Source organism: Myxine glutinosa, chromosome 4 (assembly GCF_964187855.1).
Source record: "Myxine glutinosa chromosome 4, kmMyxGlut1.1, whole genome shotgun sequence".
NCBI lineage: Eukaryota > Metazoa > Chordata > Myxini > Myxiniformes > Myxinidae > Myxine > Myxine glutinosa.
Genome location: NC_136264.1, coordinates 185,523,024 through 185,540,102, shown reverse-complemented (window position 1 = coordinate 185,540,102; position 17,079 = coordinate 185,523,024). Strand labels below are relative to the sequence as shown.

At 41.0% G+C, this 17,079-nt stretch overlaps 1 protein-coding gene across 2 annotated transcripts in view; it reads left to right on the top strand.

The window, feature by feature from the left end:
• Positions 1-16,351, top strand: part of LOC137425565 (semaphorin-3A) — a 79,529-nt gene extending 63,178 nt beyond the window's left edge. For both annotated transcript variants that reach the window (XM_078776794.1, XM_068114122.2), the window contains exons 10-14: positions 8,925-8,994; positions 9,367-9,511; positions 10,899-11,118; positions 14,660-14,742; positions 14,907-16,351. In XM_078776794.1, the coding sequence (XP_078632920.1) occupies positions 8,925-8,994; positions 9,367-9,511; positions 10,899-11,118; positions 14,660-14,742; positions 14,907-15,716 (1,328 nt within the window). In that variant the 3' untranslated portion in view covers positions 15,717-16,351. The remainder of the gene's footprint in view (positions 1-8,924; positions 8,995-9,366; positions 9,512-10,898; positions 11,119-14,659; positions 14,743-14,906) is intronic.
• Positions 16,352-17,079: the final 728 nt, after the last annotated feature.

Below are 17,079 nucleotides of genomic sequence, written 5' to 3'. Positions count from 1 at the left end.
AAATGGTGGAAAAATCCAAGATGGCCGCCACTTCTTAAATAACCACAGTACAAAAACTTAATGTTCTTGATAACACAAATTGTGAATGATGGAAAAGGTCCATTTGGTGGTAATACCCGCACAAGCAATGCTTAGCCGTTGGGGAAATATGTTACTGATTCGTTGAAAACGGTGGATGGCAGCCATCTTGAATTTTAAAATGGCTGCCATTAGAAACACAGGCCGATATTATTATTTGAGTGAGTGAAAACGTCTACATCCTCTACCAGTATTACAATATTGATTATAATATTGACATTAATGTACAAAGCACTGTTTCTATTTTAGGTTACTATGCTGTCAACCATGTCCATCCTCAGATTTTGAAGTTCAGGACAGATTAGCAAGCAAAAAAGTTGTTAGCTGTACCATGGTAGGAGTCCTTACCCACTCAAGATATACCGTATCTGAACAAGCGTTTTGATAGTAGCCAGGTTAGTGAGTAGTATTGGAAAATGAACCAGAAACTTAAGCAACAAAACAAGAGAAACTGAATAGCAGAAAACAATTTGCATTGACTGTAAAGGCGGGCAATGGTCCTTCAATGATCCTTTTTATACATCCACGGTATGTACTGATTCCTGTCATATTGTATTATATCTGTAGTGCATTAAACACTAGTTGTCCTATGTACACATTTGCTGTTATACTTGTAGGTTAGAACGCCCTAAACCCTGTTCCTCCCCTTCTCCGAAGTTTGAACAAGCATCTCGTATCAAAGTTGATAAGAAGCCACGGGTAGAAGCCCTGACGACAAGCACAAAACACAACGTAGTGGATTTATTGCCAGGTTAGTGGTGGATTGTTAAGTGTAGTTACAGTTATATGCAGCAACATTGGATACTTATTATGACGAGTTTGATTCTACATTGATAGTGTTACTGAAACAAATATCAAAAGCTGTTAATACATCAAATAGTGATATCTTTTTAAAATGGTGTCACTACAACTATCATGATGTATACCTCACTCTCCTTAATTTGAACCTATAGGTGAGGTTGATACCCGTGATGGAAGCTCTTCCCCCCGACAAGAGGCCAAAATCCGTGGATTTCACAATCCGTGGTGTTTTATTTGCCAGACTGGTGTTCGGCAAGCTGACTACAAAAGCTATGTAGCAAAACCTGCATTAGATTCCATTCAGAATATCATTGACTCTGCTCAACTGCGATATGGATATGGAGACACAGACTATGCTGAACTGAATGCCCGTGTTCAGGACTTTTCTGCAGAACAACTGATAAATGAGGGTGTTTCCTATCACAAGAGATGCTATGCAAATGTTACACACAAAGGTAACATTGATAAGGCAAAGACACGATTCAAAAAGGCAGCATTAGTGGGAGATGTTGCTGTCATACGACAGAAGAAGATAGGACGTCCTTCTTGTTCTGCAGCGGATTCTCCTTCGACGTCCGTGAGAGGTAGAAGAGAAAAATATACTGACAACATCAAATGTGTTCTGTGTGCTGAAGACACAAGAGTCAAGCTCCATGATGTTGCAACCAAGAATATGGGATCCCAGTTTATGGAAATTGGCTGAAACACAAATGATGTAAATCTGAAGGCAAGGCTAAGTAATGTTATTGCAGCAACTGATCTCCTAGCAGCAGTTGCTTATGATATCAGATATCATCTACCTTGCTTTGTAAAAGCAAAGAGGGACATTGCAAGAGCGAAGGAACTCAGATCAGCAAAAAAATTTGGCCAAGCCATATCTGACCTTGAGATACTTGAAGTAATAGCAAATGAACTGAAAACTAGAGAAACTGCTTTGAACATGAATGATATTCAAACAACTTACATCAACATATTAGAAGGAAACGGAGTGCCCTTAACTTCCAAACAAATGTACAAACCGTTCCTAAAGCAGCTGGTTCTGGATAACATCCCTGATGTGCACTTCAACAGACCACCAGACAAGACTAAACCTGAACAAGTTCTTCCAACTAAAGTAAAAGAAGCAGCTCTGTCAACTGCCCTAGAGACAGAAGATCTCACAGGAGAATTGAAGATCCTGTTAAAAGCAGCCACAATAGTAAGACGAGATATTGCCAATTCACCCAACTGGAAGTTCCGTGGGACATTTCAAGACTATGAACCACCTCCACTGTTGTACACATTTTGCAAACATGCCATCCAGGGACCAAGACCAATTCAAACTGAAAGGAGGAGAACATCTGTAGATCAAAGTGCCTCCGTTTTAGCACAGCACTTTGTTCAAGCTTACAAATCTGACAGACAGGTGTCGTTTACACCAAAACACTTAGGGAGTGACTTCAGAAACCTCTGCGAAACTCCTCTTTCAGTGGGCTTGGCCTTAGACGTGCACAAGAATACAAGATCAAAGACCCTTGTATCAAAGTTGGAACAGCTTGACATTGGCATCAGTTATTCCAAAGTTATGGAAATTGAGACTGGCATCGCCAATACTGTCAGAAAGCAAATGGATTCAGTAGGTGGACTTTGCCTACCACCTTGGCTAGTTAAGGATACATTTGTTTGGTATGCCTTAGATAACATTGACTTTCTGGAAGCTACGTCTTGCGGTATGAACACGCTCCATGGAACAGCAATAGCTGTTTACCAGTCCACAGACCACAACAAGCCAGCAATGTTGCCCAAAGTCGAAATTGACCATACATCAAGTTCTCAAACATTGGTTGATGCCGTAGAATGTGAGTATCTCACATGCAAGAAACCGGAGATTATAAAGAAGAAGTTTCCGTGCAAGCTAAGCAGCTCTCATCCCATCACAGATATGAGCAAGAAGACCGATATGGCATGGATAATTGGCTGTTTAGATCTCGAGGAACATAGCGATGAAACGCAATCACAAACCACTTCGTCAGAAACACAACTCAGGGAAAGAGATGACGAACCTCAAGCACAAAAGGAGACTCCAGAAGCACATCTCGATACAGTTGAAGATCAAACACAAGCAACACAAGCAAAATCAAAGTCTCAAGGAACATGGGGTGCTTTTAACTCCCTGCTGTCTTCTTCAGCGAGCCGAACCAATGTCTCTTTAGTTCCACCACTGATACGATCACCACCTACAGACTACGGAACCCTTTATACTGGTCTGATGAGAGCACATAATATGACAACTCAGGTTCTTGGAAAAGACAAAATAACAGTGATGACACTTGATCTCCAACTCTATGATATGGCAATGAAACTATGGGTAGAAAGAGATGAAATGAAGAAGCAGTTCCTGTTTCGGCCTGGTGAGTTGCACGTAGTCTTCTGGGCATTGGCGGCATTAGGCAAATACGTGGAAGGAAGCGGCATTGACCAGGCTTGGGTCGAAGCTGGACTATATTCTCCAACAACCGTAACGCAAATCCTAAATGGAAAACATCTCTACAGGTCCCTAGAAGCACATACTGTAACATTGCTTGCTCTATACCATCTCTACTTTGACAGGTTCCTAACAAAAGCACCAGAAGAGAAAGTGTTCCTAAGTGAAGCGTCCATTGATTTGGAAAAAGCATATCAGAAAGATATCAGCATGAACACAGGCAACCGTCAAAACCTCAGAGATGCCGTCAGAGAAACCATGACCATGTTCGAATCTAGAGATATCCTCACAAAGTTGGGACAGTTTGAAAGCAATCCAGCACCAATTCAACACTACATCCGTAACTACTTGAGGCAGTTTGAAGCTATCCTTCAGTATATTAGAGCTACCAGACAACGGGACCTGCTGCTGCATATGGAAAGCACTGAAGCTCTTATCAAGTACTTCTTTGCTCACGACCACCTGAACTACGCACGTTTGCTCCCTTTGTACCTGTCAACAATGCAGCAAACAGAACAAGTTTTTCCAGATGTCTGGGCAGAACTCCTGAAAGGAAATTTCTGTGTGACGAAGGGGATTGCTGCATTCACTTCAATAGGTCCAGATCACGGAATTGAGCAGGAGAACCGCAAACATATTGAAATTAATTGTTTTTGAACTCCTTGGTATTGAAATTATGGGTATTATCATTAATTTGGACCTCATACTGTGTTCAGAATACCAGTTTTAATGGAATTTATATATTTTGGCGGCCATCTTGGATTTGACACCCTTAATCCGTTTTAAAAAATTAACAACCTATTTTTTCGAACATGTGACACCCCAAAGACAAGGAATCAAGTGGAATTTTGCTTTTAACAAAAAAAAAACACGAAATGACATAACAGCCTACACTAACAAGATAAAGGTAGCGGGAGACAAGATGGGGAGAGAGAGGGAAGCACACAAGTACAATAGTAGAGAACAGGGACATTGGGAGATCTGTGAAATTTGAAAGCTGAAATTGGAAAAACAATACAGTCTATTTTACTCCAGGGGGTCCCAGGATTACCCACCCAAAATTTCGTTGCGATCGGTTCAGCCGTTTTTGCAGTACCTGGGAATGGACGTACGGACAGACAGACAGATGGACGGACGGACAGACGGACAGACATTTGGTGAATTATAGTAAGATGCTGAGTTTTTTGGGATAGATTGTAGATGGGGACACCTTTTATTTACACTGTATCCCTAAATGTTGAAGGTGAAGGTCATATGGTGGTCTGAAAAAAACATGACCTTCATTTGATTATGAGCCAAAGGTAAGTCCCGGGCGATTGCCAAGGGTAAATCTCCCCCCTCCAGCCAGAGGAGACTTTGTAATCGTAGATATCTAGTTTCTAGTATGTTTAGAATCTAGTAGCTAGCTTCTTAAGAACACTTGTTAACTCAACTGGACTACTGTCCAGTTGAATTCATCACATACTGAACCCTCCGGCGTCCGTCGTCTGTCGTCGTCGTCGTCGTCGTCTGTCATCCGTTAACTTTTCGACGTTAACACTCCAGCGTCCACAAATATCAACCGATTCTGATCAAACTTTACATGCAGCATCCTTACCCCAAGGAACAGGTTGGTATTACATTTCAGCCCGATCCGTTGAAAAATGGCGGACGTAGGCGACCATTTTGTTTTTGGGCATGAAAACGACGTTAACACTCTAGCATCCACAAATATTAACAGATTTTGATCAAAGTTAGAATGTTTAACCCTTACCACACAGGTAGGTTGCGATTGCATTCCAACCCGATCCGTCACAAAATGGCCGCCATAGGCCGCCATATTGTTTTCAGCTCCGAAACGAAGTTAAGACTTTAACGTCCACAAATATTTATGGATTTTGATCAAACTTGGTGTGTGAGACTCTTACCACACAAAATAAGTTGCTATCGCATGTGAACCCGATCTGTCACAAAATGGCCGCCATAGGCCGGCATTAAAGTTGTCCAGTCAGTTCAGTTGAGTTCTGCTTCCCTGGAAGCTCTGGTTCTCAATGTTTTGTTGGCATACACCTGACAGATTGTTTTAATGTATTCATAAGTTCTGTGCTCGGTGTCATGGTTCTCACTGATCTAATTATTTCACCTGCACCTGCACCATACAAGAGATTTCTAGCAATGCTATTGTCCAAAAGGCATTTGCAAAAAAAAAGGCATCTCGTCTATCAAACAACTTGGTGTGAAATGTGTCATTACCGCGTGAAAAAAACGAAGCGAAAAGTGCGGTTAAGCAATTGTCTCATTTCTGTCTGTCTGTCCATCTCCAAACTACATCTACAAATATCAGATTATGATCGACAACTTAATTTCAATTGAATGTTATAATTTGAACCCGAATCGGAACATGAATCGGAAAATGAACCTGTAGTTTAACGTACTTCGGCTGAATTTGTCCCGATCGCATCACGTGCGCAGAGTGGAGTGAGATTAAAAAAAAATCTTTAATTTTGCCTATCCGGCAATCAAACAAAATTGAAAATCATTCCAAACAGGAAACCTACTGTTTTTAAGGACATCATAAATGACAAAACGGGCACAGAGAACTAATTTAACATGTTAGACCGGGTGGTGTAAAAGACGCTGCATCAACTTAAGTAAACTTCCGTAATTAATTTTTTATACAACATTTAAAACCTTTATTTAATTTAAATTAAATTTATGTACATACTTGCAGATGGTTGAACACACATCACCTTGTTACCACTTCCAAAAACCTCCAGTTTTGCCAGTACCGTAAAATGGGTTGAATATGGACAGCAAGGTGAATAGGGACACAAACTGAAAAAAACTTCGGAAACTTTTTTCGCTGAAAATTGATAACCATACTGATTTGTTGATATTTGGGTTGAAAGTGTTCTCTTGTTTTTTTTTAAAGCAACTTATAGTCCCTATTAACCCCATATATGGTTAAAATAGGAATAAATAGGATTTTTATGGCTGTCCCTATTCACCCCGTTTTACGGGTGAATAGGGACAGTCACTAATACAAAAAAATAATAATCAAGAAACAATCCTGAGTTTCCAACGTATTGCTAAATTGATAGCTCAGATGGATGCACATAATATGCACCCATAATATAAACCACGGTGCCAATGAAAAAAATATGGGATAAAAAGTTTCTCCAAACTGTCCCTATTTCTTGATTATTATTTTTCATGGGGTGAATAGGGACAGCCATACAAATCCTATTTATTCCTATTTAACCCATATATGGGGTTAATAGGGACTAGAAGTTGCTTTTTAAAAAAACAAGAGAACACTTTCAACCCAAATATCAACAAATCAGTAGGGGAAGGCGGGGCAAGTTGAGCCAGTTTTTGTTCTTGGAATGTTAGGACTGAACTTACTGATGATCTTGCACAAATGAGTATCTTGCCTTCTAATTTAATCCTTGGGAAACATTTTGTAGCTAGTTCTTACTTTCTATCCCCACACTGAAAGTCACTGTGACCTTTGAAAAAACGGAGGCCAAATGGCTCAACTTGCCCCGCCTGAGGGGTAAGTTGATCCAACCTCTGGGGTAAGTTGTACCACATAGGGGTAAGTTGATCATTGCCCCAAATAAAGATAACTAAAGTAGAAAACCATTGTTTTGCCAGAAAAATATTTTATGTTGTAAAGTTCTACAACACTGAACGAAATGATTACCTTGTGTTCATGGTTATAGTAATCAGTTACGAACAAATTGAGTCACTCTCATAGAAAAACAAGATTGTCAACTGTGGTAAGAAAAGTCAACTCAATCCACCTGTCACAGTTTCAAGTCACAATTAAACAAAAAGTATCCCAAATAGTTGATCATTGCCCCAAATAAAGATAACTGAAGTACAAAAATTGGTCTGCCTGAAAAATATTTGATGTACTTGTTACAACACTGAACGAAATATTTACATGTGCCTTGTGTTCATGGTTATAATTCAATGTGGCAGCTGGATTGAGTTGAAAACAGCTGCCACAGTTTTAAGTCACAATAAAACAAAAGTGTCCCAAATACACCCAGAAAGGCCAACAGTCAGACTGTGGCAATTAAGGCACAATATCTTGCTCATCAATGCCAGCTTCATCATTTGGATCTGGAACTAAAACTAAAACATGTCAGAAATCAAGTCAATTAAGCTGCCAAACTGACAAGTCACAATTGAACACAAGCTGTCCAGAACAACGGGCAGAACTGCCAACGCACTTAGGCTGTGGCAGCTTACGCACGATGTCTTCCAGTTCAAATCCTGCTTCATCCTTTGGGTTTGGAACAAACACTGGGTTGTCAGATCCAACTTTTCCAGCAACCTTCTGCAGGAAGACACCTTCAAACTGAAATTCCTCTCCATTCAGTACATCAACCCGAGCAATGTAATGCACAAATCTTGATTTGCCAGCACATTTGCCCGAGCTTTGCTCGGAGCGCTTGAAATGGCAGCACGGCAAGGAATGCTCCCCGGGGAGTGGAGATGGTACACCCAGTGTGGTGCAGGCTTCGCAATGTATCCAATGACCGGGGTAATAATATGGTATTCTGTAAGCGCTTTGAGCCTTTGGGGAAAAGCGCATTATAAATGCTAATTATTATTATCTCCACCAACATGAGTTGGCAAGTTGAGCCAGACCCTATGGGACAAGTTGAGCCATGGCTCAACTTGCCCTGTAGGGTCTGGCTCAACTTACCCCAGTCTGAACTTTCTGAGATGTCTCCACATACACACATATTCTATGCATCCATCGTATTAAAGTCTATGACAAGAATGGAGACACATACCTGGACTAACAATTGTCATCTGATATCCATATTATATCTATGCTGCATATGGAAGAAACGTGAACTTACCTGTTTTACACCTTTTTACTTTTATGGCTGAAAATTGGATTTTTCCCTCTGCAACACTGGTTTCTGTTTCAATTTAGAAAACAATATGGCAGAATTTGGAGTTATGCAATGGGGCATCTATAGATGGCGCCACCACAAAGTCTGACTCATTCATAACTGGCTGGGAGGTGGTGGCTCAACTTACCCTTATGCTCAACTTGCCCCGCCTTCCCCTATGGTTATCAATTTTCAGCGAAAAAAGTTTCCGAAGTTTTTTTCAGTTTGTGTCCCTATTCACCTTGCTGTCCCTATTCACCCCATTTTATGGTACTTGGACATATTAAATAAGGCAGTGTATAAGACACTGCATCAATGGCAGTAAACTTCTGGAATATTTTATACGACCTTTAAAATCATTATTTTCTTTCAATCGAATTATACACTCGAAACACTGCGTGGGGTGTTCCAAAAAGTTTATTGAAGTGCAAGTTTGGTTTTTGCTTTTCTATTTCGAGCTCCTTTGGATCGACATCATCATGAAACTGATGAAATTCAAACCCATCCTCTTATTTTGACAGGAAATAATGAATGACTCAGATGTCTCCACACCTCACGGATGTCAGTTCATTCCTGCTTAGGCTCAGTGAGCAATCAGATTCGTACATGTGCACTCACACACTCACACACACTCACTCACACACACTCTATCTATCTCACTCACAGCAATGGATTTTGTGTTACAGAGGACGTGTTTGTTCTGCCGACCAAGGACCCAAGAAATCCCACTATTTATGCAGCATTCACTACCTCCAGGTGAGGCCGGTGTGTGTGATCCACAGCAGTGATGGCTAACAGCTGCACCACGGATAAGGCCTGGGTAAAAGGCCTACAAGGAAGTGGAGCCCAGATTTGAGGCTGAAACCAATTTCAGGTAGTTGGGTTGCTAAAACATACCACAAGAGGGAGCTGTAAGATTGGGTTTGTGAAGGGTCTGGTCTCCATGTTGACTTGTCTTCCATATGGTTCGGTTATCTTATTTCTGCCTGCAGATGAAACAAAACCTGCCAAGGCCTCCACTGTGGGGGCCCACCATTGTAGTTCCTGTATCGTTATCATCACTGTTTGAAGTCTGGATGGAATGACTATAGTGAGTGTGATGAAAATGACCATCATGTTCTTTCGCAGTTCTGTATTTCAGGGCTCGGCAGTGTGTGCGTACGACATGAACACTCTTCGTCAGGCATTCCTCGGTCCTTTTGCCCACAGCGACGGGCCCAACCATCGGAGGGTCCCATACCGAGGCAGGGTGCCGTACCCCAGGCCTGGCACGGTGAGACGAGCAGCCACACACCACACAAAACCAGAAGAATCTTCTTTAATCTAGGCAGACTTTTTGTGAAAGTGTATCCTTTCATTTGGTAAGACGTGCTTACATTACATTTAGGCACAGACACATGAACAAGCCAATCACCATATTGTTATAATAGCAGACAATAATTGCTTAAATGTGGATTCTCATCACAAAGTTCTCTCTCGTTTCCCATTACTCTGTGTACACTCCAGAATTCTGAACGGTGTTAAGATGAATTGAACCAAAGAGCGACCTGGTTCGCATCTAAATTAAGTCTGACAGTCTTCCCGCCAAATTATATACAAAGATGGCCACCATAGGTTACACGAGCAGGCAATTTAATAATGATATAATGACTATTGCACTTTCACAACAGCACAAGTATGTTCAATAAGTTACGAAAGGACACGAGGCTCTATTCCCAACAGAATCCTTAACGGAGGGCGGACACGAAACGTGTACTTGATGATTATCAACATGCTAAGATGGCCGCCAACATGCTAAGATGGCCGCCAACATGCGAAGATGGCCGCAGCTCGTTACACAACGGAGGGTCACTCTGGAATGGAGGGATAGAAGCAAAAGGACAACTCAGAATTTCTGGGGCGAGAATAAGGACGTAAAATTAAAACGGCAACTCTGGAGGGGTGATGACGACAATGGCCGCCGGCAAGCTTGTAAGGTGCCCGTGTCTGGACGGGCTTTGTGCCGCTGTTGTTGGCTCTGCGTGGTTGTTCTGATGCCCATCTCGCTGCATTTGCTCCACTCCTCCCATCTCAGACTGAGGAACTCAACAGTTCAGGCAGATGGGCTCAACGCCACCAGGGTTCCATCTCTAAAAGGCTTGGCCTCATCATTATTCCATGGTTTATGGGGTTATGCGCCGATATAGGGAGGAGGAGAGATGACCTAAACCCAATCACCCTGCCTTTGGAGTGGTGTAGAACCGTGAAATCTGTCTTAACGGGAGAAGCTGGATGAAGGGAACACTCTACCCTAACCAAGATAGAATATGGGCACCATCAGGTCTAGTGCTCATAGAAACGACAACATTTCACCCGAAAGATCTTCAAAGTGTTGGGATGGATCAAATCAAAATGATGAAGATTGGTTGATAAAGGTTAGTTTTTCATACTTGCTCGACTTGCAAAATAGTTATGGATGTACATACAGAGTTTGCACATCCAGATTGGTAGAAAAACATTTCAAACTTTAATGAAGGCACTTGATCATTTGTATGATATGAAGTGATTGGTTCACTAGAAAGCATTCATAGGAAGAATATACAAAACGTATCATCAATTCTCCTGCTACATAACCGAGCCATGTATATTTTGCTCCTTTCCGTGTTCCATATCGGACCCAGTGCCCAGGCAGGGCCTTTGGAGTGGTAACATCTACACAGAAACTCCCAGACGCAGTGCTTGCCTTTGCTCGTTCACACCCCACAATGACCATGCCCATCAAGCCTGTGGGTGGGCATCCGCTGCTGGTTCGCGTCCGACAGCCTGCTCGTATCACCCACCTTGCTGTCTCTCGCTCATCAGCCCGGGACAGTAATTACAACGTGCTCTTCCTTGGAACAGGTACGTGGCAAAACAAGAAAAAGACAAGTGAACAGATACATTCAAAGTACAACACCCCCCCATGCCAAACAAATAAATAACATATCGTCCAGCACGCGACATTGCTGGGGCGATACCACCGTGCAGCACATAGAGACGGTATTGGGAGGGAGAAGTGGACAATAATTGATTGATTAATTGCGTAATTAAAATCAATAAACAATAATCGATAATTAATTAATTTTTTAATCAATTCGCTAATGCCATACCCAAACCACCAGTGTTTCATCCGAAGCTGTAACTTATTGATAATTAACTAAATAATTAATTAATCGGAAAAAATCATATAATTAATTAATCAGTAAATAATTAATCGATTAATCAATAAATCAAAAATACCCTTTACAGCCAAATCACTTGGTCATTGTAGTGTCCAAATATCAGCTTCCTCGCTCAAAAGGTGTCTTAAGATATTGCCCAGATGAGAAAGAAAATAAATAAGTACTTCGTAAATAGATAATAATTAAATAATTAATCCATTAATTGATAAACAAAAAAATAAATAAAATAACGTTTTTGCCAAAGCACGTGCTCACTATTGTGCCCAAATTTCAGCCTCTTAGCTCAAAGGATGGCTGAGATATCGCCCGGACAAACAAACAAACAAGAAGACGTCATGCAGAGCATGATACTTGCAAAATCCACCCCTCCCCCCGAAAAAAAGGTTGCAATGATTCAGCAAATTGTCTGTCATCAAGATAAAATTTGACGATCTTGATCAAAGCTCAGGTCAACAGTTAGATGAAAATTGATGATTTTTCAGATGGAAATTGATGATTTTGGAAGTTTGACCTTAAGTTGACCTTTGACCTTTTGACTTCAAAAATAGTTGGTTTTCCAATTTGGTCACTCGATATGCAAATGCTGTTCAATTTCCAAGTCATTCGGATGAAAATTTACGGTTTTCAGATGAAAATTGATGATTTTGGAAGTTTGACCTTCAGTTGACCTTTGATCTTTTGACTTCAAAAATAGTTGGTTTCCCAATTTAGTGACTCAATATGCAAATGCTGTTCAATTTTAAAGTCAATCAGATTAAAAATGGCGATTTTAGGAATTTGACCTCCAGACGACCTTTGACCTCAAAATCAATAGGCTTCTCAATTGTGACGACCTCTACAACTTGGTGAAGTTTCGTGATGATGGGTTTAGAATTGTGACCTGTAGGCCGGTGACAAACAGACAAACAAATGAAAAATCGGTCAGAGACCGAGGACTTGCCGGAATGTACTTTTTACTTGCAAAATCAAAGATTTTTCAAGTATATTGATTGGTCGGTTCCGTTTGTGGTTCTGTCTGTTTGTCTGTTTGTCTGTTTGTCACCGGCCTACAGGTCACAATTCTAAACCGATCGTCACAAAACTTCACCACGTTGTATAAGTCGTCCCAATTAAGAAGCCTATTGACTTTGAGGTCAAAGGTCAAAGGTCACCTGGAGGTCAAATTTCTAAAATCGCCATTTTAAATCCGATTGACTTTAAAATTGAATAGCATTTGTATATCAAGTCACTAAATTGGGAAACATACTATATTTGAGGTCAAAAGGTCAAAAGGTCAACGTAAGGTCAAATTTTTAAAATCATCAATTTTCAGCTAAAAAGCCGCCAATTCTCAACCAATTGACTTGAAAATTGAACAGCATTTGCATATTGAGTCACTAAATTGGGAAACATACTATTTTTGAGGTCAAATATCAACTCAAGGTCAAATTTTAAAAATCATCAATTTTCATCTAAAAAGCCGTCAATTCTCAACTGATTGACTTGAAAATTGAACAGCATTTGCACATTGAGTAACTAAATAGGAAAACCAACTATTTTTGAGGTCAAAAGGTCAAAGGTCAACTCAAGGTCAACCTTCCAAAATCATCATTTTTCATCTGAAAAATCGTCACTTTTCTTCCTATTGACCCGAGCTTTTTCAAGATTGTCAATTTTAATCTTGATGAAATGGACAATTTGCTGTATCAATGGAATTTATTTTCTTGGGGAGCAGGGGGGGGGGGGGCGTATTTTGCAAGTATCGTGCTACGCATGACGTCTTCTTGTTTTTTAATTGGCCATTTTGGATCAAGTTTTTCGGTTTTTCCAAGATGGCGGCCGAACAACGTGACCGATGACGTCATCATTATCTATTTTCTAAACGAATTTATTCCTCGATTATGCTCAATAAATTTCATCTTGATCGGATGAAGTTTTGTACTTGTCGAATTATGACGTCATAATGGAGGCCTTGGGCCTGGAGAGTTAAAAATTGGGCACAGTCTATTTCAGGGCAAGGCAAATATGTGTGTAAAGTATGGCGATGCTATGTGCAACGATGTAGATGTAGTACTGCACACAAACAAACAGACCGACAGACAGACCAACCAACCAATGTACTTGCCGGAATTTTTCCGGCAAGTAACAAACAGACAAGCAAACAGACATAATAACAAACGCAACCGACCAATATACTTGAAAAATCTTCGATTTTGCAAGTAACAAACAATAAAACGTCATGCAGAGCACGGTACTTGCAAAATCCACCTCTCCCCAAAATAAAAAGTTGTCATGGATACATAAAATTTTCCATTTCATTAAATTAAAATTGATTATCTTAATCAAAGCTCCGGTTAATCAGATTAAAATTGATGATTTTTCAGATGAAAATTGATATTAGAAGTTTCACCTTGAGTTGACCTTTGACCTTTTGACCTAAAAAAGAGTTGGTTTTCCAATTGTGTGATGTACAATGCAATTGCTGTTTAATTTTCAAGTCAATCGGAGGAAAAGTGACAATTTTTCAGATGAAAATTGATGATTTTAGAAGTTTGACCTTTAATTGACCTTTGACCTTTTGACCTTCAAAAATAGTTGCGTTTCCCAATTTAGTGACTCAATATACAAATGCTGTTTGACTTTGAAGTCAATCGGATGAAAAATGACAATTTCATAAATTTGACCTCAAAATCAATAGGCCGCTTCCTTATGACCAACTCAACCATATGGTGAAATTTCGTGAAGTTTAGTCTGAAATTGTAACCTGTAGACAGTGTAGAGTGTAGGCGATTGACAGTCAGACTGACAGACAGACAGAATAACGCACAAGACCAACCAATATACTTGAAAAATCTTCGATTTTGCAAGTAACAAGAAAACACGAAAGAAACCAGAGTGAACACTGAGTACTCCCTTTGGAGCCCGGCTATGATGTCATGCAGTGCCTGGAGATGGAATAGGAAAGGAGCAGGATACAACAACAAGCACCCCGTCACTACAAATTGCATTTCCTTCTGAGAAAGTGCTGATGTCGTCATATCATTGTATTATTGTTATTATCACCAAGCAGCCCACCAAGGCAGACATAATGATGTTGTGGTCCTTGATGGGATTTGAATGGTATTTTTGGGATTTGTTGGCAACAACCGTTCCCCGATTAAAGGCTGAAGGAGTGCTTGTTCTGCATCATTGACTTCTGAACCAATGCTATCACCACCTGGGCCCTCCCTGTGCTTGTGCAGACATGGGCAATGTGCTGAAGGTCCTTTTGCTCCCGAATCAGTCTTCGTCACAAGTTGAAGTTATTACACTGGAGGAAGTCCAGGTACAGTGGAACTATACAAAACGCACGCTGCACCACTAGTGTAAGGAAGTGTTTATGTGTGTAACTGTTAGGGTTGTCGTCTTACCAAACGTCTCACAAGTACATGATGCACTGACCCCATCTAAAATTCAACTGCACTTCCCTTTATTCTCATCACTATCCAGGTTTTCCCAGATGCTTCTCCCATCCAGGCCATGGCTATATCATCCAAACGACAAGAGCTCTACATTGGGGGATCCGGTGTTCTTGTTCAACTATCTTTCCATCGTTGCGGCCTGTACGGCCCAGCTTGTTCCGATTGTTGCCTCGCTCGGGACCCATATTGTGCCTGGGATGGTATCGCTTGCATTCGCTACCTATCATTGCCCCAACAACAAGGGCAAGACGTGCGACATGGCGACCCGATGACCAGTTGCCCCGAGCAGTTCCACAGCTACGACCCCGACGCGGCAATGACGCCCAGCAACAGCCGTGTGCTGATCGCCGTCGAAAATGCCTCTGTTCTGCTCGAATGCCCCATGCACTCTCCTCAGGCAAAGTTGTTCTGGCTAGTTGAGAGGTCTGTGGGAAAAGCCAGGAAAGAGGTCATACCGAACGACCGTACCACGTTCACCCCTCCGGGCCTGCTCCTCAGGCGGCTGACGCACTGGGACGCCGGCATCTACTTTTGCCGAGCCCGTGAGATCGGTGGCTTTGTGCAGACACTGGCCCGTGTCACACTCGCTGTGCTCAACACGAGGCAGATAGACCAAATACTCTCGGCACCGGAACACTCGGAACGCCAATTCAGCCCTACCAAACTGAATAAGAACTGGTACCGCGACGTTCTGCGGTCACTTGCATTTCAACAAAGGGGACATTGTCGGAGCAAAAAGGGATCTCGGCGACGTCGTAGACTGGGAGCTGCTCTGAGGGAGCGAGCAAGGAAGCAAGACCACAAGCAGTCCAAACGTGGACCGAGAAGCATCAGCTAGAATGTCAAAGTTGTTACACAGACAATGTCTAATGCTAGAGGTGACTCTTCTGTTGGAAGTTAGGGAAAGATCAGATGCTGGGATTGAGCCTTCCTCTTACCTTTATTGAGTAATCGTATATTCTCACAGCAGTAGTTCAGGTGCAATGATGGACCTGTGTAAAGTTTATTTTGTGTCGACAACTGGATATCTGTGATGCACAGTTAGAAATAAGGTCTCCGATTCTAAGCCCCCTCTCACCTGTATTACAAACCCGTATGTACTCTCATAGAGTAAGATGGTGCAACATGACCCTCTAGAGAAAAGTGGATCAAGATCCCTGGTCCCCACCTCGGAAATATCAATCCTACTCAGTGCTTCTGTTCAGTACACGGAACATTTTACATTTGGTGTTGCATGCTATACTGAGAGCCAGACATCCCTTTGGTGCAGACTTTCATAATAATGGACACATAACAAGGACGAATGAGAATATATTGGCGGTGGGGACAAAAAGGTGATTGTTACAATCTTATTCCTGTTGACCTTTAATCACCCCATGTGTTTAACAAACTGTAAAAGATAAACTACCTTAATATGTCAAAAATCACAATGTATGAAAAGTTTTTGAAATAGTAAAAATATAATGAAATGAATGGCTATCGTTTCCCAACCACTACTACAACTACATTTGATCTCTATGTGGAGACGTTGTTGTACTCCGCCCCTTCTCATTCCATCTCTAGCACCGCCATTGACGGGCGTCCGTTTGTTTGTCCGGGCGATATCTCAGCCATCCTTTGAGCTAGGAAGCTGAAATTTGGGCGGAATAGTGACAAACTGCTTTGGCAAAAATGGTATTTCTTATATTTTAATTAATCAACTAATTGATTAATTACTTAATTATTAGACATTTATTAATTACTTATTTATTTTCTTTCTCATTTGGGCTACTCTGAGGCACCTTTAGAGCAAGGAAGCTGATATTTGGACACGATAGTGACCAAGTGATTTGGCTATAAAGCGTATTTTTGATTTATCAATTACTCAATTCATCGATTAATTGTTTAATTTTTGGATTAATTATTTAATTTACAAAAAGGTACACATTTGGATGAAATAGTGATGGTTTAGATATGCCATTAGCCAATTGACTAAGTAATTAATTATTTTACGATTACTACTTATTTATTTGAATTACGCAATTAATCAATCAATTATTGCACACCGCTCCCTCCTAATTCTGTCTCCATGTGCTGCACGGCAACAACCCCGGCAATGTCACGTGCTGGAAGATATATTTATTTATTTTTCATGGGGTTGGTTGGTGTACTTTGAATGTAGGTCTACTTGTTTCATTTTTGTTTTTCAACTTAGTTTAAAC